General features: G+C 49.8%; 1 protein-coding gene across 2 annotated transcripts in view; it reads left to right on the top strand.

Annotated features, from left to right (window-relative positions):
- NDEL1 (nudE neurodevelopment protein 1 like 1) overlaps positions 1–22,933 on the top strand; it is a 28,502-nt gene extending 5,569 nt beyond the window's left edge. The window contains exons 1-9 of one of the 2 annotated variants that reach the window (XM_086473589.1): positions 37–63; positions 3,957–4,054; positions 5,530–5,683; positions 6,926–7,074; positions 8,160–8,296; positions 10,390–10,563; positions 11,374–11,465; positions 13,779–13,930; positions 22,385–22,933. In XM_086473589.1, coding sequence (XP_086329715.1) covers positions 37–63; positions 3,957–4,054; positions 5,530–5,683; positions 6,926–7,074; positions 8,160–8,296; positions 10,390–10,563; positions 11,374–11,465; positions 13,779–13,930; positions 22,385–22,472 — 1,071 coding nt within the window. In that variant the 3' untranslated portion in view covers positions 22,473–22,933. Of the gene's footprint in view, positions 1–36; positions 64–3,956; positions 4,055–5,529; positions 5,684–6,925; positions 7,075–8,159; positions 8,297–10,389; positions 10,564–11,373; positions 11,466–13,778; positions 13,931–22,384 lie in introns of those variants that run through there. The other variant, XM_086473590.1, reaches the window with a different exon arrangement.
- The last annotated feature ends 25 nt before the right edge of the window (positions 22,934–22,958 follow it).

The raw sequence follows: 22,958 nt of genomic DNA, 5'->3' as shown, positions 1-22,958 counted from the left end.
TACTTGATCCAAACCCTAGCAGCAGCCTCCAGTCACATGGAGAGCCTGGGAAGCTTTTTTAAGGTACTCTTCAAGCTGTGTTTGTGTTTTCATGACTTGGCTGAAAGGTGGCTCCATAAAGATTTGGTTTGGCCTTGAATACAAGATTCTTTGAGCCTTTTGAAAAATACTGCCTGCATGTCAGTTTAGTTACTTCTGTTACATGTTGAATTCAGCCTTTGGCTCTTCTAATATCCAGAGGATACTGAGTGTCTCACTTGTAAGGATGCTTTTGGCGGTGGGAAACCAGACTTGTCCTGTACAAAACCCCCTGGATTTAGAGAAGTTCTCGACCTACAAGCTGCATTTTTTTAGAGTGATTGCAGCGTGGAAAAGCTGTTCCGTTTTAACAGTGGACAGTTACTCTGTCCCACTGACTGTGTAAGGGGGGGGGGGGCTTGAAAGGAGCCACCGTGTTTTGCACATAGTTCTTGTTTGAGAGCTGCTTCGGATTCTGGAGTTATGCCCACGTAGCTGAGTTTTCCCAGGGCACTGCGTGAATGCTAAGCTGTGTTGTAATGAATTCGAGTGGGCAGCAGCATAAGCCTGCTCTCATTTTCCCTGGAAGACGCTGCTACATTGTCTTGTCTGTATCCTGAAAGCCTCAGTGTTGTTTGTCAAAGGCTTGATTCTGCAAGTGCCACGTATGCAAAGAAGCCCATGAATAGGAAGGACTTGCCGTGCTGGTTCTCAGCTCCTCGCATAATGCCCAGAGCCAGGACAACTGGCAATAGGCTGAACCAAAGCAGTTTTTGTTAAACTCTTGGTATTCCATGGGCATCTGCGCTCCCACACGTGAGATGTTTAAAATTGTCTAGTTATGTTCTGATAACGCCTGGGAGTCGCTTTCTGCGGGGGGTATATATGTGCTTAGAGAGGCCCGTGTCTGCGCCATAAATAGAGGGAACAGGCAAAGGTTGGCAGAAGTGAAGTGATTTACTTGTGACCACGCGTGCGGTGGTGGCAGGTGTGGAAGCTGTCTGCATCTCCCAGCTCTCAGACCAGTATTTTGGCCCTGAACCACCTTGTTTGCATGCAGAGTGTGTATACGTGTTCTTACCTCTTTCTCTTGCATAGGGGCATGCATACGAGGGAAGGGAACTGATGTAACTGCGTACAAAAACTGGGATGTGGATGTTGGAGCTTCATATTGCACGCTGGCGTTAGCATCTGGTGTAGGTGTTTATGCAGTGCAGTTAGCAGATCAAAAATCCATGCCGATAGCGTTAGGTGTGATGGTAGAAACGGGGCGTGGGTAAATCACACGCTATCACCCACTTAACCAAGGCGGGCAAGGGGTGGTAGGCTTGGAAAAGGTCAGCTTGCTCCTGCGGGGTGGGTTTGGGAAGGAATAGTTGCTGCTGAGGGGCCTGAAGTATGACAGGGCTGAACCTCCTCCCTCTGGTGTCTAAAAGGAAAGCGGCTTCTGACAAGTGTGTGTGGCGAATATCTCCTGCCTTGGCAGCTGGTGACTCTTAAGTGCTCGTGGGTCACAGTCAGGACCTTCTTGTGCAGGCTGCTGCATTTGCAGGGGTTTCTGCGGTGCTTGTTTCCAAGGGTGTGCCCCCTGTGAGCCGGCAGGAAGGAGTCTTGGGCCCAGGCGTACCTTATCTCGTCTCCTTCTAGGAAGTGATGCAAGATGCTTCCTTGTTTCTCTAAAGGCATCCTGAATTTTGCTGACGGGTGGCTTGCTGGCTGTTTACCTTTTGAGATCAGCTCCTCTGGAGCTGTGGGAGCTGGCCTGCTTCTGTGCTACGCCTCATTTGTTTTGGGGAAAATGTGTTTCTTGCTGATCTAAGCCTCTCTGAGTGCACCGGTTTAGAGCTGAGTGCCTTAGAGGAAAGTCAGAAGGCTTTACTGAAGCAGTTGTGGTGAGGTCAGAGCAGGACTGATGTTACGGACGGCACACAGCGGCAGCTGAGCTGCTCACCTCTTCCTGGCAATCTGAGTCGCAGTTCAGGAGTGCCCGACGCGTGCCCGAGCGCAGCAGATGTCTGCTCGCCTCGACGCACCCGGCTGCGAAACCACGACAGTTTGGGAGGTGACTCAGGGGCTCTGCCTCCACCGTAAACAGCCTTTTGCACAGGACGTACGGCTTGTCCCCATGTTGTGATTGAGCAGCCTTGGTAACAGGGGCAACTACTGAAGCAAGGACACCCAAAGAGGTTTTTATCTGGAGAGGTACAGCAGCGGTGAAAGTGTATGTGCTCGGGGGAGTTACAGGGGCTCCACGTGTACGTTTTAGTTTCTCAGCACAGGGCAATGCAGAAAAGGAAACACCGTCAGTTCTCTCGGGCAGCATGGAGACCTGATTCATGACAAACCTGTTTCTACCATAAAGCTGTAAGGTTCAATAAACACAGTGTGTGAGTTGGGGTGTTGTTGAGGTGCCTAGCACCCTCTGGATAAATTTGATCTCATGATGCCCTTGGATTGTGGCAGCTGCAGTCTCAGCTGAAGAACAAATGTGCCAGTTCTGCCTCACTTTAATTGTGAGCTAAGTGCCAGTCTCTGAAATGAGGCTGTCTGCTCTCTGATGAAAGCATGAGATTGTTTTGTTCCACTTTAGGTGTCTAAAATGTGGGTCACTGAGACGCAGGACATACTAGCGTGACGATTTTAGGCCTGAAGGGACAGTGTTGGCTATTGATGCCTGTTAGAGTGTGAAAGTCAGGACTTCTAGGTCAGCTATTACCGATTGATGAGCTTGATGCATGTGTTGTTTAAAGCCTTTGTGTTAAACAGAGAAGAGGTTGGTTTCAGCTTATTCTTTTCTGGGTGTTAATAACAGAATTTGAGCCTTGGCTTTTGGGGAGGAAAAAAGATGCCTGCCTGTAAGAGAGTTGTGGGGTTGCCTGGGGAGAGCTCCACGTAGGTACACGGTGTGGTGCATCTCCTGGCTGCGGTCAGGAGCTGTGCCTATCTGAATGCTTCTCTTGGTCCTGCTGGGCATGGCAGGACCATGACCACCACTTCTTCATCTTCCTCTGCTTCCGAGACCCAGTGTGTGTCGAGGCCTCAAATGTCCTGTGTCCCCCTGGACTGTGTAATGCTGTTACTGAGCAGCAGCGTAAAAAGTGCATGTTGGGTTGTGTTTCTTACACGGGCTAATAGCCCAGCAACAATGCAAATGGCATCCCGTGGTCTGGGCAGCTGAAGAAAGGAGGTCCTCATCCAGAGAGCATGGTTGCCTGCCTTGGTGTGGGAAGCTGGTCCTCTGAACACCTCCTGGCTGGAAGCGCTGTTGTATGACGTGACTGTGTAATTTTGAGAGAGACTGATCTGTCTTGTGTTGGTTTGAGAAGACAGAGGGATGAAACTACATGGGTAACTTCTGTTACCGGCATGTTTTACACGAAAGCAGGAATTAGCTGGGGCTCCACATAGGAAGGGCAAATTGGATTTTAATCTCTGCAGCGCAGTGTGTTAGCGGTTGACCTCAGTGTTTGTCCTCGTTCATTCCATGCCATTGCTGCCCTGATAGGAGTTGTAGTGTGCGTCGCTGTGTTGGCGACGGGAGGCAAGGTCTCGTTAAGAACAATTTTACGAGTGAAAGTGGAAACGGATAGCTGCAGATTTTAATATCCTTATCAACTGTGGTCTTACGTGAGCTTGTGACATTAACTACTGTTTCAGTGGCAGGTACAAAATGCAGCTAAAATTTCTGGTCTCATTTCAAGCTGCGGCACGAACGTTCCCAGAAGCTGGATAAAATTACCTTCCTTGTTGCGGCAGGTCTCTGTGCTGAATGGGTCTTGTTAGGGATCGTTAACATCCCGCTTGTGGGTGCCAAGTCTGGATGCCGCTGTCAGAAAGGCTGTGGTGATGAAGGATGAAGCCCAGTACTTAGCAGCAGTTTCAGGAGCGCTCTGCCTGTCTGTCTATCCTAAGTGTATTCTTACGTTTGTATCCTGCAGGTCCTATTGACCATGGACAGTGAAGAAATCCCAACTTTTTCGAGTCCAAAGGAGGAAACTGCGTATTGGAAAGAGCTCTCCTTGAAGTACAAACAAAGGTACTGTTGTAGATTTGCAGGCTGGATTTACTTCTTAATGACCAGAACATTGGTTAATGTATTTCTCTGCAAGGCTACACCAAGATGGGTATTAGGTATTTTAGAATGAATCTCTGCATTTAAATCGAGATTTAAACCAGCTTTAAATCGAGATTTAAGATCTCCAGCCTTGTGGGAGCTGAGTGTTTCTTGCACAGCGTAACCGTGCCATGAACTCCAGGCTACGTTTCAAGCATGTTTAAGCAAGAGCAGAGCCCTTTTATGATCATGTGCATCTTTGTATAATTAAAGTGCTGCCTTAAGTAGTATCTTGGTGTTTTATCATAAGAAGGCACCTTTGGGCTTGCCTTAAATTGTTACTGTTCCCTCAAGCTTCTTGTGTTTGAATTACTGGTATGAGAAGTGGCTGATTTGGTGTTTGCTGCAATTTATTGAAGCGTATTGTACCTTATAGTCCAGCTTGTACCAGTGGTTTGCATCTTCTAGTGGGCACGAGGCTTTTTTGGTTACCAAAAACGACGAGAGAGGTTGTTGTCTTGAGTAATGCTGTGCTCCTTGGGGGGTGGGGTTTGTTTGGAATTTTTTTTGGAGTGGGGGGCATTGGAGGCTCCCAGCCTATTTTCTTTGCAGTCAGTGTTACTCATGTGCAGTTGAGGTGAAGCCAGTTAAACCTCTCTCAAGCCCAAAGAGCCCAAGGTGCAAGTTGCTTTTTTTTGTTTGGTTTTGGGGTGTGTTTTTTGGGGGGAGGTGTTGGGTGTGTGGAGGGGCCAGTCCATGTGGAGATCCCTCAGCTGTTTTTGGGTGTCAGAAAACTCTGTCTTGGACACAAATGGATACGCTGCTTCCTAAAACCTTGATAGTTTTCTGTGCTGCTTGCTAAGAGCTGAGCTATTAGGTGTGGTAAAGATGCAAATTTAATAAGAGAAGTATGTGGAGTGGCTACTTCTAGTATTTAATGACTTGCAGTGGTATAAGGTAGGTATGTGCTGGCTTCCTGCTGTAGTGCTCAGTAATCCTAAGATTGAAACCTTCACGCTTTTCAGGAACCTTAAATTTCCAGGTAGTGCAGAGATCTAGAAACTGCTGTTCTCTCTTACAGTTTTTGTCCAAAATCAGGTTAAATGTTTGTTTAATTCATTGACTCTATCAAGTCTGCTAGCAGTGAAATCTAATGGAGTACAAAGTGGTTGTCAGACTCCCATGAATCCTGTAAATAGCTTTGATACAAGTTTGTATTCACACATGCATTTAGTGTAGCTGTTTGTGTGATGTAAAATAATTAATTTCCTTTTATAGCTAAACTTAATGTAATTTCTCTGTTTCCCTATTTCTCTTTTTCCCCTTAGAGGTCCATGGATGACACTTAAGTACTTTAAAACTCTTGTTTTTTCCGCTTATTGTTTTAAAGGAGCTGTGGATTTTGTTTTAACTTGGGAGATGCTGGATTTTCAGCTGATGAAATCCTTTTCTTACAGCTTCCAGGAAGCTCGTGAAGAGCTGGCTGAATTTCAGGAGGGAAGCAGGGAATTAGAAGCTGAGTTGGAGGCACAACTAGTGCAAGCTGAGCAGAGGAATAGAGATTTGCAAGCAGATAACCAAAGACTGAAGTATGAAGTGGAAACATTAAAGGTAGGTCTTTTCTGTAATAGCATTACTTCTAATTACAGATAGGTGGTCTTGGAGCTCATTTTAGATTGTCTGGTGTGTTCTTAGTCACCGAGTATCCAAATGAAGTAAAGGAGTTGTCTGTTTAAGATCCAGACTTGAGTATGGCACGTACTCCAAATAAGGCCAGCAACTTACCAGGGAAATTTCTGGTGGAGTTTTTCTTGTTCACATCATGAAACTCTTGTCATGGACCCTGTGCTCGTTTGTTTGAATTCTCTAGGCTTTGCCAAGTAGTAGCTTTATTAGTTCCACAGGCAACATCAGCATAGCAACAGGGCAGACAACACAAGTATGTTTTGTCAGACGGCTGCTTTGTCATCTTTCTTTGCATACTAGTGTGTGGTTTTTTTTTTTTCCCAGAAGGTCTCCTTGGTTTCATGAGACCTTAAAAACTACTAAAGATGGGTGACTTGTCAGAGAGAATCTCCTAATTCTTTCTTAACAGCTGTATCTGTGGAGACAGGTATTCCATAAGGATCTGCGTGTGCAGAAGATGATTTTTCATTGATGGCTCCACATTAACAAGTTGTCGCCTCTTCTAGAATCTTGGAAAAGCGTAATTTTTGGTAGTCTTAGGTTATTTTAGTGGAGGCAAAGGTTGGAAACTTACCCAGCGGAAATAAAGTTTATGGGGTTGCTTGTTCACACCTGCAGTCCCAGCTATATCTGTAAGGTCAGTAGTTTTTCCATAAGCCCCAATGTGTACCCTCAGAGCTGGTAAAAATGTGTTTGGGAGTGAATCTTTCAGTCTTTTGAAGATGAGCTTGTGGAGCTGGAGGTTTTGTAACAGATCTCAGTGGCTCTCCTTTGTGCTAATGGAGATGTCAGACAAGTTTTGGTAACAGTGTGGCTATTGTCAAGGGAGGGGCACTGAAGGGGAGGCTGTGCAGTTTGATTTCTCTCTGGCTTCCTAGATGTTGGAGGCTTCAGAGCAGCTGCCAGTGCAGGCCGTTGGGAACAGATGCGGGGATGCATCTCTGAGCGGCCAGCTGTGTTGTGGCGAGCTGTCTGTGCACAATGCAGCGTTTGTGACCTGGCCTGATCTGCAGAGCGTGTTCCTTCGAACTCTCCGGTTTTTGCTCTGTATTAGTAGCAATCCCAGATCAGCAGCCTGCAGCGAGCGTGGGACTTTGTTCCATTTTACTACTGGTGACTTGGAGAGTGTACACGCCCGGTGTTTATCACACTACTTCTTTCTTTCAGGAGAAACTGGAGCACCAGTATGCGCAAAGCTACAAGCAAGTATCGTTGTTAGAGGATGACCTGAGCCAGACACGGGCCATTAAAGATCAGCTGCATAAGTATGTGAGGGAGCTGGAGCAGGCCAACGATGACTTGGAACGTGCAAAGAGGTGAAGGCTGCAAACCTCTTCTTTCCTTAAAATTTTCACTAGATCTTTTCTTTGCTACTCGGATTGATCATTTTATTATTCCTTAAAAGGGAAAAATAACACACGTTCCGAAATACCCAAACCAACCCCAAGACACTTGATTCTTTGTACAGTGCAGTCTACCCTTGGAGTTCACCTCCCTCAGCTGGTAGCGTTACATTGCAGCACGAAAGGCAGGGGACCGAAGGGCTTCGTGTTCCTGGAGAAACAAGCAGTGCAAGTAGGCGCAGAGTGAAACACGCTAGAGCCCTGCTTTTGGTACTACCAGCTAGATGACTCTTACATTTGTGATCCTTGTAGCTCAAAGCTGCTTTGAAGTAAGAAGCTAATGCTTTACATAGTCCCTTTTAAATAAAACAGGCCAAAGGAGCCTCCTCTTCCCTTGCATAAGAGCTTAATGACTGGAGGGAACAAATGTGTCCTGTGTAAATGCGTAAAATGAACAGGCTGCTGTTAGAAACACCCAGTTTTGGAGTAGGTCATGCTTCCGTTTTGCTGAATGGGAATTTCACCATTGATTCAGTGGGACCAGGAATGAGCCTCAGGCTATCTGGCAAAAAGATCTGAGAGTTGAGGCCGTTTCCACAGGGCTTTTAACCTCATGACTAACTTTTGACACAGATGAGTTATCCCACTGAAATCATGGCACGAATTGGGTCTTAGGTAATATCCTAGTGCCCTGCATTCTGCACTCGCTGGGCTGTTGCCTGTCCAGAGCTCTGGAGAGGACAGCGCCACCTGAGTTCACGTTAATCATTACCTGTATGGCTTTGGAGCATGGCTTGGGAAAAACGGAGATGGATGTGCTGGCTTGGCTCTTTCCCAGCTCTTTGGTACATCTCTGAGAGCCAGATGCTATCATGTTCTTTTCATCTTATTCCCCTTCTCCTTTGGAGTTTATTAGTCCTTTCTAAGAAGCATTTCCATAGCTTTCAAACGGCTAACTTGAGTGTAGACACTGCTAATGTTTTTCCTTTATTATGTTTTTGAATACACTTTTATGTTAGCTGAGCTGAAGAACCTAATATTCTGGATTTTGTTTCTAGGGCAACAATAGTTTCATTGGAAGACTTCGAACAAAGGCTGAACCAAGCTATTGAGAGAAACGCGTTTTTAGAAAGCGAACTGGACGACAAGGAATCGTTGCTAGTTTCTGTACAGAGATTAAAGGATGAAGCGAGAGGTATGGCTTGCTTGATTAGTTCTGTGTCTTGGTACGTTGTGGTTGGCTTGCTAACAGGGACGTGTAGCAACCAAAGCTCGTGTTTGTAGAAAGCCTCACATAATGAGACTTGAACTGGAAGTGTAATGGAAGCGTTGGGTATTACTTACTAACAGTATGTTCTCTATTCTTTGTATGCCCAGTGTAGCTAAGGGGGGCAGTTTCCTCACGTAGAGCACAGTTAATATCAGATTCATTCATGATTTTGAACACAGGTGAGTACAAAAATACTGTGTTCTGCAGATGTATTCATGCTGAGGAGGTGTGCTTCGAAAGTTCCCACTTGCCATGGTTTTGTGCCTTGTTTAGGAAGGAAAAGCACAGGAAATGACAGGGAAATACATGATAAATAGTTAAATAAATTTCTTACAAAATCCTGTCTCCTGTGTTTTCTTCTAAACCTCTTGGAAATTGCCTGGTTGATTTAAGATATGCCAGTAAAGACTGTGGTTAGACCTGTGGGATAATGTTCTGGGATATGATCAGGAGTTGGGAATTCTCCAATGGATTTCGTGCTGGGGATGCTGGGGAAGCACTTTTTTAATGGTTGGCAGAAACTGATTTCTCTAATAGTGGGGATGGTCTGCCCATAAGCCTGTGCTTGCCAATGATGTCGTTTAGAGATCAGTGGTTTTCAACTTTGTTTCCCAAGTGAAGCTTTCTAAAATAATTCCTTAGTTAAAGTCTAGATCTGAGTGTAAGGCAACACACTTGACAACAGGCTGGGATTTTTTTCCTTTGTTCTCCTTTGTGAACCTCTTTGAACCAAGTTTTTTGCCCTACAAATTGAAAGCCCCTATTGGAAGCATAGGGTTTTTATAATAAATATGAAAAGGAAGATATATTTCCTCAGAAAATAATGTATTGTAATTTGGGGTTAGGGCAATAATACTGGGAAAAACGGCAAAACCTAGTGGACTGTTTTCTAGAACACTGGAATAATTGGCAAAAAAGACATCTTGTTTCTTGGATAAGTCATCTGGAAATTTTTAGCATTTGTTAGGGTAGCAAAGCTACATGTTATTCCCCCTGACAGCGAGCAGGAACACTAGCCCCTATAAGAATGGATATGGTGTGGAACTCAAATATAACGTTTCTGACTGAACGGTCACAAATCCTCTTCTAGGAGCTGAAATAGGTTTTTGTTTCAGCTGTGTTGTTTTACTTAAAGTCAATTCTAAATATTTATGGTAACCTAAAAGCCATACCGTACAACTAATACTGCTCTTGCAGTACTGAGACAAGGAATAAGAGATCTGTAAAAGATAAAGTTGCTCTACCCAAAAAGGAACAACCTCCTTGTAATATATTGTTTATTTGCGTCTAGTTCCTTCTAAGGATTGTATAGATTCATTGCTGAACTGTTCTGGATGCCCTTTGTAGCAAATATACATGGAAATGGGACAGGGCAAGGCAGGGGTAAGCAGCAGCCTGGAGAGGAGGTGAGAACGAAACACAGGTTTCCTAATCTCCAGTCTCTTTCCCTGGTGTTTGGACTACCCCAGCCTCCCCAGTCCGCTCTTTTACTTGTTGGGGCATCAAGAAACCGGATACAACCCTTTGACTGTCTTTGGCTAGTTTGGAGTTCTGTGGGTTATTAACTGGCAGAATAATGCGAAGAATCGGAAACACAAGAAGAGGTCATTCCTCCCTTTTTCCAGCCTCTGCGTGAGCAGGAGCTGCCTGCAGCTCAGCAGGCCTTTGTGAGCAGCCGTGGGTTTTGTAACACACTTTCCTTGGGACTTGTGGTACAGTGAGGAAAAATACTGCGGCTAAGTCACCTGCCGTGCTCGCTGGGACCACGGAGCTCTCTGGTCTGGGAGGGCTCTGTTTGCTGCCTCTCTGCTCAAGCTGTTAATGGGAAGTGATGGTACTGGGCTATGACTGCTCTGAGGTGGGGCTCCTTGCTGCTGGAGAAAACCAGCAGCAGGCAATTGATGCAGGGTTGTTGCAAAGTGTCTCCTCCTCCTCCACCCTCCCAAGTGAATAGGAAGAGTGGTTGTTAGAGCAATCAGTCACCAAGAGGTGTGGTTTTTTCTCCTTTCAACCCTCAGACTTACGGCAAGAGCTAGCAGTACGAGAGAGGCAACAAGAAGTCACTCGGAAGTCAGCACCCAGTTCTCCGACTCTAGACTGTGAGAAGATGGATTCAGCTGTCCAAGCGTCTCTCTCCTTGCCAGCTACGCCTGTTGGAAAAGGATCAGAAAATAGTTTTCCTTCCCCAAAAGGTATAGTGCATAGAAACTGTGTCTAGTTGTTTTGACAGTATGTTCAGCTTGTTAACAAACAATTGCAGACCAGATGCTCGTTAGTGGACCTGAAGGCAATGTAGGTACCTGTGGATCCCACAGGTGTTGTGTTTAAATCCTGGGGCAGCATCAGGTGCCTTTAAGGAGTGTAGTGAGTAAAGAGCACAGAGAAGAAGGACAGTGAAGCTTAGATACTGCTTTTGGGGGGCAGGGGTTTGCACTGTGCAGTAGATGCCCGCCGTAGAGTGCTGAAGACGTTTGGGATTGCAGCGACTGGTATTTCTGCTTAAATGTGGAGCAGCAGTGGTGAGTAAATGGTGGGCAGTAATCAAACAGTCGAGGCTGCCTCTGTTACCAAACGTGCTTTTCAGGGGTCCTGTTTTCTCTTGTGAGGCAGCAGGATGTTAGTCCAGTCCCCTTCCCCATCTGGAAGGCTCTGGACAGTCACGGGGATTAACATATTATTTTTCAAATTAGAAAGAGTAGATTCCAGAGGCAGCTCTGGCGGGATTAGATGAATTGCAGGCAATAGCCTTGCAGATGGAGAGTGCGTGAACTCTGTGTGGAGGTCTGATGGGAGAGAGGGCAGTAGACGGGAATTAAGCTTTTATGTTTTTCCATGGCTAGTGGTCATGTAGTCTGTGTGTTATTCTGGGGTAACTGTATGAATGGTCTGTTGTAGGATTTTAGATTTACCTTTTCTGTAGAAGTTGATTTATTTAAATTTTAAAAATGAACAGAGAACCATGGAGGAGTGGAACACGTAATAAAATGTGTCTGTGTTTGCAGCTATACCGAACGGATTTGGTACCAGCCCCCTTACTCCTTCAGCTAGAATATCTGCCCTCAACATTGTGGGAGATCTGCTACGGAAAGTAGGGGTGAGTGCTCTGTATGGAAACATCCCTAGGTCCATGCTGCTGCGGCTGAGCTTTCATCCTTGTCCTCAATTACAACGAGGCCTTGGCCCATGCTGAGGATGTGCTGGAGTTTCCAGATCATCCATGTTCAGTGTTTAGTATGTGTTAATGTATTTTTTTTTTAATTATCTTGATTTGTAAAGCATGTTATTAGGGTTCTGGTGCCAGCTTCGGGTGATGAAATTCATAGTTGGATTAAAAAGTTTGTCAAGCACTTTGGTATATGAGGTTAGACACCATCAGCCACTTGTTCCTACTTCAGATGGGGCCTGCAGCTTCCTCTCTAATGAGACCGAGGTGCAGAACTGGCCCTCAGAAGGTGGGTGCCTGCTGCACAGTTACCGTGTGTCATGGGAGGGGAGCTGAGATCATGCTGCCAGTGTCTCCTTTTGTGCCTGGGGAGATTTGCAACAGGTGCTGAAAATGGGGAAAACATGCAGAAACCTTTGATAAGAAAGTGAGAAAAATCAGGAGAAAGCCAAATGTTCCCATCTGTAGCTGATGGGGGAAGTGAAATGCGTGAGCCTTTAAAGAGATTACCACTATAAGCGGGGAAGAAGTGCTTTAAACATCTGTTACGGTGTTGCTTAGGACATCAGGCTTTCCAGCTGAGTGAAGACATGACTTTTGAGTTATGAGGAGCTTGTTGACGTGCCTCAGTGGTTAGTGTTTTGAGTGGAAGCATGGGTAGCCTCAGTGTCTAGCCTTCGGTGCTGGCTTTCCTCTCTCTCTTGTGGATAACACTGAGAACGGAAACAGCTGCAGTAGAGACAGTTGTTTTAGCAAACTTTGAAATTAGAAATCTCCTCGTTGCTTGCATTTGGAGCCAGTGAGCTCGTAGTTGGTTTGAAAGGGCAGCAGGACGACTCTGGGTTATGGAGTGACATGTTTAAAATGGGATCATTGTGAGTAAGAGTCTGCAGGGGATTTAGGGAGCTTAATCACAATCCCGTGTGATTACTCTGCAAGGACAGGAAATGCCAAATAAGCATGCTTCTTTCCCAGCCTGCTCTTAGACACACGCTCTGCCACTGGTACAGAATTCCAGCTCGTGCATTTGTTTAGTAACAATTATGGGATGTTCAGGATTTCTTTGGGTTTGGCTACTCATATAGGATGCCTCATCCCAAGCCTTAGATTCCCTTTCTCTGCAAGACGGTTTCCTCTGGCTTTCTTGCTTGCAGCTGAGACAGGGAGTCACTTGGCACAGATCACACTGGCTATTTCCAGCTGATGGGTGCTTTGAGACCAAGAGCTGGGTAGTTATCTGTATCTAGCTGCTATCTGTGTACAGCTTCTAGAAGACTGTGTAATGTTCACTTACTTGTGATAGCGTGTTGGTGACTTATTAACAGAATATTTTTCTACATGGAACAGGACCAAACCCCTTGTTTGAGGAGATGAGTTTTTGTCTCTGGTTGCATGCGTTTACAAGCATCTGAATGCCCCCACGCGCGGGGTGGATGTCACAAAGGGTTGCAAGGACTTTCTGCTAGACCAGATAGATATTTGGGTTAAGCCTCGGGTTGTGATAGATGGCAGAAAGGGCAGGTGATGTTCTGAAGTAAAAGAGAGAATCAGGGTTTTGGTCTCCCTCCTGCCAGGAGTCAGTGGATGAGGCAGAGACACCTTGTACAGGGGAAAAAGATCTCACCACGTTTGCTTGGAAGTAGTAGAGATGAGGTACAGACCATAGAGACGGGCTTAGCTGCTGCCTTTGATTCCTCCTTCTGATGCTGTGGCTGTAGCACCTCTTGTTCTGAAGCATAGCAGTGGGGTTTAAGAAACTTTGTTTTGCAGGCCAAGGTTAAGAAAGAAATCCTAGAAGGCATTGCCCTGGGGAGAAAATTCAGCTTTCCACATATGCAGTCCCTCCTAAAACTTGAGGATTCTGCTATAGGGTCTGTTTTGGTCTTCTGAGTAGCTTATACTGGTCTTACTGCAGCTGCTGAAGCACGAAGTTTTGGTAACTTGTGCTAGGAGTTGGGTCCCTTATTTTAGCTAATTAGTTGAGATGTTCCAAAATCTGAGCCCTAATGGAACTGAGTCATGCCTGGCAGTCTGCATCAGTATCTTGTTGTGTGTTTCCTTTTGTGGCTGGGTGACAGAAAATTACAGTTCTGTTTTCATTTAGTTCAGTTTTGTCAAAGGTGATCACAGTCGAGTCCTGATCATGGTGATCTTGGGGTCATGACAAAGCCTGAACTCGAGCAGCAAAATACTTTCTCTTAATGGTATTACTTGGTTGACTTTTTTTTCCCCCTCCTTTCACAGGCCTTAGAATCTAAATTAGCTGCTTGCAGAAATTTTGCAAAGGACCAGGCATCACGGAAATCCTACATTTCAGGGAACGTTAACAGCGGCATGACGAACAGCAATGGCACAAAGTACCCTCATCCGGGGCACACCTCCTTCTTTGACAAAGGGTAAGTAAGGATGTATTTTTGCCATAAAGGGGAGGGTGGTTTAGGATGCTACTTGGAGCAGAAGTTTTTCTTGGCTTGTCTTTAGACCACTACAGCTTTCATCCTGTAGGACAAATAGCTTGTGCAGCCACAGTCTTAAGGGGACAGGGAAGGTGACAGTGCTGATTTCTGTAAAGCAAAGAGAAAAGCAAGCGTGATTGTCTCGTAGCTGGTAGGATGTCATTGCCTGTTCTGTCCCTCTGCTGCTTAATCTCTTGGCGGCTGCATCTCAGGTAATACAGAAACCCCAGGCAGCAAACAGGCGAGTGAAGTGAACGTGCCCTTCAAAAGGATCTCAAGGAAGTAGTGGTGGAGTTGCCATAGCTACTGGTGCACTCGTGCATGGGGAAGTACATTAATCGCAAATCTGGAGATTCCCTTGGTGACAACAGCTGAGAGCTGACAGCAAATGCTCACTTGGAGGGTGATGCCCTGTTTGCTCTACTTCCCCCTCTGTTAGGGGAAAAGAAAACATCATTAATGGTGTAATTCTGTCTGGTCAAGGGAGCAGCTGCCTCCATGCTGGCTGTGCTGTGCGTCAGCCATGAAGCCAGAAACTGCTTTCACAGGAAAAACTACCCCATGTGTCTCTGATTGAGCTGTGGCCAGAGCTTCCTCTGGGATCCTGGGAAGTGGTTCAGCAGGAGGATTTCCCCACAGCCCCTTGTAGCTCAGGGCCCCGTGGCAGTGTGACTGAGGCAAGAACAACAGCGCTCCTCCAGCATTAGCACGGAGGTATTGCGAGCTTGGCTTGGTGTCGCTGGGCAAAACACCCTCCATGCTCCCTGCACGGTAGTAGTCTCCCATGCTAAACCTCAAACCAGTGCAATTTAATGCTAATATTCAGTACATCCTCAATCCAGAGTTTATTTTTGAGAATTAAATTAGCTGTTACCAAGCTGAAGAGTGCCATATATAGAGCAGACAAGTTGAGCTTCCTGCAGTCATCCTCGTTTGAGCTGAATCGTGTTGCTATGTGGGTAGCAGGGCAAGTTGCATCTTAGAAACTGGCATTCAGAGCTTTTTAGAGCCACTGTTTGCTGCTTTTGGAAAGAAGAGTTCAGAGACTTAACAAAGTCAGTGCCATGTGCAGATTGGACAGACTTTTGGGTTGTCTGTACCATACAAGGCTGACTGGGGTCTCTGCTTCACCACAGCAGTGCTCACGCTTGCAGTGCACAGGCTGAGTTTCAGGTGCAAGCTGCCAGGGTAGTTGCTAGGGAGAGATTATAGCTGTTCTTAGGAGGCAGCGTGGCTATATCGAGTTGTGGTGTGACAAATAAGCTGATTGCTGTGTGGGGTGGGGGTCACTTTTAATTATCCAGATTGTCATCACGCTCGTTATCTGGGCTGGCTGCCTGGAGATAGGAGCAGGTTGTAGCTGAAAAAGGCTTAGAAACCCAGCCTTCGGAAAGATCACTTCTGCAGCAGAGTTGAGGGATGTTAGTGGGCTAGAAAAGGGGGTGGAAATGACTGATGTGCTTATCTGCAAGTTGCTAGAGGGCCCCGCGTGGCCCTGCTGTCCTGTCCTCCTCTGCACCCCTGTCTGCTGTTCACAGCGGGGTCGGTGGCCTGTGCCTCTCCCTTGGCATCGGCTCCTGCTCTGCCTTGCTGCCCCTGCCGAGGCCCGTGCACGCTGGAGGTGATGGCAGCGTGTGTGCGCTGTGTACACGTCCCTGCAGCTGCCGTGTGCAACCTGCGCAGCTTTGCCCAGGTGGGCTGTCGCCTACGCGGGGTCAGCCCCACGTGCTGCGGCAGCCGCCGCCGCGCCCCCGGCCCTGCTGGCCTGCGTCGGGTCCAGGGCGCGTGGTGGCGGCTGGGCACCAGGCGCTGAGCCAGGGCATGCCCTTTCTTCTCTCCTCACTCTCCAGCCCCTGTCCTCTCCTCCCTGCCCCTAATTGTTGCTGGAGCCTGAAACCCCATGTGTGTTCATAGATCCGATCCGATCTGCAGCTGCTGCCTGAAGAACAGCTGGTTGTTGGGTGGTGGGCTTGGGACAGAGGTAGCTCAGCCACATCGTTACAGTTCCATTTACTTTCCTTCCTTTGCCATTTTTGTTGGCTAATGTTTGACGAGTTTCCACCTCCCATCAAACAGCTGCTCTTTGCTCGCCGAGCGGAGCTGAGCAGGCAGCTGAAGGCAGTGACAGGCAGGAGCTGGCATAGGGGAGTATTGCTTTAGGGCAGGCCTGGAGGACACTGGGCTTGCACTGAAGCTTTGTCTGGAGAATTGGAAGAGTCAGGACTTACAGACTCTTAAAATTCAACAGTGTCGGTGTAAGATTAGCTTCCTGCAGACGTGTTCCTCCAGGGACATGCTGTGTCTGTCCAGATGCCAGGGAATGGCAGAACATCAGCTGAGGGTGTTCTCAGATAGATACTTGTTTTTTGCTGTTGTAATTGTTCTCAATTGGTTATTGACTTCGATCCAGTTGGGAAGAAAATGGCTCTGACCTTGGTGGGCGCTGCAGAGGCCTGGCACTTGAACAGCAGAGCTGAGACAGGACGTGAGCCAAATGGGGTGTTTGTTCCTTGGGGCACGAACTCCTTGTTCGCTGCTCCCCTTCCTGCACTCTTGAATGTCAAAGTCCTTGTAGTTGATGTTTATTCTTAGGTTATTTTCATGGATCTGTTGGCTTTGTTTTAATAAAACAAGCTACAGTTTGACTGTAGGAAGTGCCTCTGCTTGCACAGGTATGGCAGTCCCGTGAAGCCTGTAGATATGTTTACACAGTGGACACTGTTATCCACAACCCTGATTGTAATGCATCAGGCTGTGAATCAGGGTCTTCTTTCTGCTCCCTAGTCCACCTTCCAAAAAAGTTTCCCTGGAAAAGAGGGAACTGTGGGTAACTCAGAGGCAGGTGAGTAATCCCACATCCTGTAATGTGCTTTGCAATGCTCTGGGCTTTTATCTGGGTCATGCGCTTGCAGCAGTGGCTTGTGGTGGGAGCGCTGGTTTCATTGGAATAGGACCCCTTGCCTGCCCGTGCAGGGCAGAGCCTCGCTGTGCAGAGGTCGAAGAGGCTCTCCTCCAGCGAGGTTTGCTTTGCCCCATCTTGCACCCAGGGTTATGCCTCAGAATGTCTTTATTGTGTGCATAAACTGTTTCAATTTTTCTCCACTAGGCGTGAAAAGGTCATATTCCCCACCTTGGTCATGGGTAAATGAATTCATTTGCAATGATAAGCTGCATGCCTTTTAACTCGGGGCTTGAAGGGGCAGAGCTGGTGGCTGGGCTAACTGCATGAGGTAGTTCCCTTAGCATTACAAACTAATAGTCCGTGATCAAAGCCTGAGGCTCTCATCTCTCTCCCTACTTTAGATCTTTAGATAAACTTCTCTGGTGCTGTGACCTGTTGCATAAGATTGAGCGCTGCTTGCTTTCATGATCTAATTAATATGTCTCCAAATCCATGCATGTTCCTGGTTGAGTCGGTCCCATCAGAGATACAGAATGCAGCGTCACTGCTGTTAATTTAGTTAATTTTGACAGCTCGTTTGCCCTTTGGTCGTGTGTTGCCCTTTGGTCGTGTGTTTCCTTCAGCGTTTTGGTGGCTATGGGCTTCTGATGCTGGGTTGCCGTGGTTCTGACTACTGGGAAAGCAAAGGCCCTGATGTGCTGGGAGCCAGCCAGGGTCACAGAGCACAGGGAGAGGACAGCGTGGGGGTAGAGACAGCGGTGCTCCTGCTGGGTGTCGCCACCCCTGCCCAGCACAGCCGTGCCAGCTGGAAGCACCCGGGGTGGCACGGCTCTGCCAGCAAGGCCGTGCAGGTACGGGGGGCACAGGCGCTGTGGGGGGTCCTGCGGCACAGGGGATTGGCGCGGGCACAGGCGCTGTGGGGGGTCCTGCGGCACAGGGGATTGGCGCAGGCACGGCCCACAGTGACCGAGGGTCGCACTAGTCTCACTTGTCTGCCTCTCGAGGGAGCGCGGAGGTTCCCTGTGCTGTCGGCAAGTGCAGGTCCCTATCAGCCTGCTTTGCCGCCGCCTTGTCCCCATCTTCCTCCTTACATCTCCGTGTTGGGCATTCCTCTGCCTCCCTGTGCTGTTACTGCTGCTCGGGGGAGTAAGTGGTGCGTTCTGAAGCACTGACCTGCCTGAAAACTCACTTTTCCTTGTTCTTTTCTTCTTTCTTTCACCATGTTTCTTGTGGGGCTGGTCTCTGAGTATGTTTTGACCACATCCATTTGCTCCTCAGGCTGGGCTGTTCAGCTACAGGATAATCTTCTGCTGAGGTTTTGGATGCTTGGAGTTGAGTGGAACTTGGAGATAAAGTGCTAAGTACAAAATACACCTTGAAATGCAGTTTAATGAGTAAAAAGCTATCTTTAGCAATCAGGGCAGAGAGCATGGTTGGAAATGGGCACAAAGTCCACACCACTTCAGGGCCAGGCAGGCAGAAGCCTCCATCAGAAACCACTGCAGGGGACGTTTCCCGCAGGGACTGGTGCTTTCGGCTCCATTTGAAGCACGGGAGCCAGGTTTGTGAGGAAGCCCAGAGCAAGGGCCCAGCACGGGCCCCACAGCGCGTGTTGGGCTCGGTCGGAGGGACAGGGAGACAAGGCAGGAGCAGGAGGCAAGTGGTAAGGCTGGGGTTAATCACTGCGGGCAGGTCTCCAGGCCGTCTGGCAGCCTCGGCTCCATGCAGCAGTCCCTCACGTGTGACAGGCCCTGACAGGGTGACGAAGGCTGGAGAGATCTCCTCCTTGCTCTGTGAGACCTTGGAGCCCCAGCACAAGGACTTCTCTTCCCAGCTCGCTTCTGGGAGATGGGGCAGGAGTCATCCAGCACATTGTGTTTATTTTTTACAGTTGCTTTGTTTAATGTATTTTATTTTCCTTTAACTCTGTTTCTAATTGCAGCAATGCTGATTTCTTTCCTTTTCTTGGTGCATTTTCATGTTACCAACAGAAACCCATGGCTGGGTAAGACCTCTGTAAGCTCAGCCATAAGGCCAGCTTTCAGTATCCCCCCCCAGGTGCAGCTACTCTTGGAAGCCTTTTCCTGTGCCCCACTTACTGAACTGGCTTTCAGCAAATCAGAGCTGCTGCTTTATCTTTATTCTGCACCGAGGGCAAGTTTGGGCCGGCAGGATGCAATGAACGGTGCAGGGAACTGGCTCCAGGAGCTGATGGTGGGAGAAGCTGCCACAAACAAGCGCTCTGCACTGCCTTCCTGCTTTATTTTTGTAATTAGCAAACGATGGGGAAACCTCAGAAGGCTTCTGAATGGGGTTTCTATCTTTTCTGTCTTCACCAGAAATCTGCCTCGTGTCTCCCTTGTGCATCGTAGTGGTGCGAGCGCTCCGCGTCTTGTGCTGGATACCGCTGGTAGCACTTCAGGCTTATAGCACTCGTCCTCTTGCTGCCCTGGCTCTGCGATGGGGCTTGGCCTCCCTTCTTGTTTCAGGCATCACTGGATTATTTGTGATGCAGGTGACATAGGCAGAGTCCTGTCACATCCGTGTGGCATCTGTGCTGAGCATCTGATGGCTTCATGGCTTCTGCCCTTGTTCTTGTACCTCTGGGAGATGGCAGAGGGCACCCAAGCTGCTGAACATGCCCCTGAGCAGGAGCTGAGGAGGGTGAGAGATGTGCTGCTTAGTTTAAAAAGGAGAAGCTTCCTGCAGAGGCAGGTCTGTTGGGTGGCAGGGCTGCAGGGAGGCGTTCTCCTCACAGGCAGAGCTTGGGTGCTGGAAACCCAGTTTGGGAGCAGTTGGTGCCCCAGAAGCAGCAATATTAATGTCCCGGTTTGGGCTAAATTGAGCGGTCTGCACTGCTGGGTTTGGCCCGTCCCTGTTGGAGCGCTGTGTGCTCACCCCAGGCGTTGGGTTTTGAATCAAATTTGTCACGTCAGGGAGGCAGAGGGGCGGCGGCGTGGGGGTGCCTGGCGGCGGGGAAGGCAGCTGGCTCGGCACGGAGGGGAATCGCGTGCCAAGGTCTGAGCACCGCGGGGACGGGACCCTCCTGCCCGGCCTCGTGCGGCGCTGCGGGGGATCGTGGGGCTGCGAGGACCGGCTGCGTGGGGAGCGGTGGCCCTTGCTGCGGGCTCGAAAGGGATCGGTTGTCCTCCCCAGCCCGCCTCTCCCGCCGTGCCAGGCTGGAGGCAGCGCAGCACCAGGAGGTGCTGGTGGAGACCAGTGCCCGTTCAGCCGAGCTGCAGAGCCGGCCCAGGGTGCTGGCGTTGTCCGGGCCGCATCCTGCAAGCCGCGAGGGCCGGGCGCTGCCCCTCGGTTCTGTCGGTCGCAAAGGGCGGCTCCGACCTGAGCGCGGGAAACGTGGCAAGTCCCTAGAGCTTGGCTCGAACACGAGCGCTTCCAGGCTGCTGATGTTGGACGTCGCTTGTCTTTCATCCTTTCAGAGGGAGCAAACTACCACATTTTGATCCTGGTTGGTGATGGTTTGGTTTGGGGTTTTTTCCATTTTTTCCTTTTCTTTTTTTCCTCTCCCTGTCCTACTTGGCAGAGGTGCTTTCTAGTTGATAGCTGATTTGCAGAGTCATGTCGGGCTCAGGTTGGCTTCGTGCCCCTTCATCCAAATGCGAATAGTGAAATACATCTGCCCCTAAGGCTCTTCCAGCAGCTCTTTATTTTGTGCAGCCAGGGAGGCACCTGCCTTTTGAGATGTGTGGCAGCAGCACTCAAACAGGAGCTGAAGTTTCCAGCTTAACAGGGAGGAGGTGGGAAAGGTGGCTGGTTTCTCGCTGCTCTGACCCTGGTGCTGGGATGTGCTTCAAGGCTGTGCTGGTGTGGAAGTTCAACAGCAGGAGAGGGGAAGGAGACCGGCTCTGTGCAGCAGTGAGCCGTGTTACCGCGGGAATCTGTCCGTGCTGGCGAGGGGTGAGATTTTTAGCTCTTCACCTGCTCTTCTGGAAGGATTTTGTAACTGACCAGTGCGACGGCAGCAGCCTCCTGGGTTTGCTGGCAGGGGTTTCGCACCCCTGATGCGGGAGGTGCAAGGTCACCAGTGACCGTGAGCCGCTGGGAACGGCGTGTTGTGCGCAGGGAGCGTGGAACCAGCCCTGCTCTGCCCTGGGGACGCTGGCGTGAGCCACCCGCGCCTGAGCTGCTGGCACATCGTCCCTGGGACCCCAGAGCCACCAGTCCCCGGGGTGGCTTTTCCTCATCAGTAGAGCCCTCGCCTCCTTTTCCTCTTGCTTTCCCTCACCGCAGCTCGCTGATGGAAGCAGCAAGGGCTGTCTCCTGAAATGTCCCTTCTCACAAACGCAGCTCTGCCAGGAGAGATGCAAGTGCCACCTTCTGGGGTGCCGGTGGTTCGGGCAGAGCCGGTGAAGTGCTGCAGAGGCGATTCTTGGGAGCAGGCGGGCATCAAGGCCGGGGCCTGTCCTGCCTTGCCAGGGTGTGGAGGTCCTCCCCCACCTTCAGTATTACAAACCCGAGGGTGAGGGCAGGGTGCTGGTGCTGGGACAGCAGTGGGGGTGGTCATGCTGTCCTGGTACAGGGACGTAATTGCTTCTGGCTGTCACGGCTGTGATGGTGGTGATCAGCAGAGGGTGAGCCTGGGCAGAAACTTTGTGTTGAGCCTATTTACAGAAGATCTGTCAAAGCCATAACAGAGTAGAGATGGAAAAGCTCAGACCCACGTGCTCCTCTCACAACCCACCAGGAAGCCGGGTTCTCCACGCCTTCACCTCTCCCAACACCCACCCCCCAACAGAAGGGGGGAACCCATCGGTCCTGGGGATGTGGAGGCACCCAGAGCCCGTGCTGCACCCCAGCCGGGGGCAGCGTAGTGTAGAGGCAGCTCTGCTGTGCTTTAACACGTGCCTGCCCGCTCTCGTGGAGCCCATGCCCCATGGCCGTGCGTGTGTCCATCGCCGCTACTGGGCAGAGCTGGTGTAGCCACCCGTGAAGGACCTGGGGATGCAGGTGGGGTCGGTCCCGGCCCGGCTGCCCACCCCTGTGTGATGGTGCCGTGGTGCTGCCAGCCCTGGGGCTGTGCGTTGCTCGCAGGCGTCCGCCCCGCTCCCAGCGAAGGGCAGCAGTGAAATCGGGAGGGGAGCTGATGGTGGGGCCCAGGCCTGTGGCGCTGCTCTGCCTGGTGCCTCCAGCTGCACAGAGCCAAGCGTGTAGCCCCAGTGGGCTCAGGGTCTGCACAGGAGCCACTGTCCTCCCGGGCCGGTCACCTTGGCTGGCACACGCCCGCTCCCGGCGATGGGTTGAGCACTGACCTGCGCATGTCCCTGGCTGTGGGTGAGCATCGATCCTCGCAGGTGGAGGTGGCGCAGTCGTATGTTGGCCCTGCTCCTGCACCCGCCGAAAGCCACTGTACAGTCAGGGTGAGGGAGGCAGGAGAGGGGTCTCTCTTCCAGCTGCTGGTGGGGGGGAGAGGCAAGTTGTGTGTCTCCTGGGGCTGCTCAGCACTTAACAGCCTGTCTCTTGTTGCTTCTCAGGGCAGTAAACGGCTTTGATCAAGGTCCCCCAGGATTGGGAGCCTCTCGACCGTCCTCAGCGCCTGGCATGCTCCCTCTGAGCGTATGAGCCCGCGGGAGGTCGTGTTCGGACTTGCGGATGCGTTTCTCGGCCCACCAAGAGAAGAACTGCTCCTGATTCCTCCCCATTCCCGCCCCGCTGGAACACGACCCGCACCGTGCTGCCAGAGGAGACCCTGCGCTCACGGCCCTTCATGTCATGTTAATACAGTTTATTTTCTCCTGTTGCTGTAGCGGACGTTCTCTGACTTGGCCCCACGCCCCGTGTCGCACAAGCTGGGACATGCAGTGCTCTGCTTCAGGGAAGGCAGGAGCCTTGCTCACCAAACCTGGGCCAGGTAGCCCTTGGCCCCTCGCTTTATCTCTTCTCTAACGTAGGTTTGGCTTGGCACAAACGTTGGCTGCTCCTCTTAAAGGCTCCCCTGCTCCCTGCCTGCTGAGGATGTGCAGCGGCTGCCCTCCCGGTAAGGCTCCAGCCTGGCGAAAGGGGGCCGGGGTGCGGCTGGGCCATGGCACTTTGGACACTGGTGCCTGG

This window comes from Leptosomus discolor, chromosome 15 (assembly GCF_034619465.1).
Source record: "Leptosomus discolor isolate bLepDis1 chromosome 15, bLepDis1.hap2, whole genome shotgun sequence".
NCBI lineage: Eukaryota > Metazoa > Chordata > Aves > Leptosomiformes > Leptosomidae > Leptosomus > Leptosomus discolor.
The sequence above is the reverse complement of the archived record's forward strand: the minus strand, read 5'-3'. Positions and strand labels throughout refer to the sequence as shown.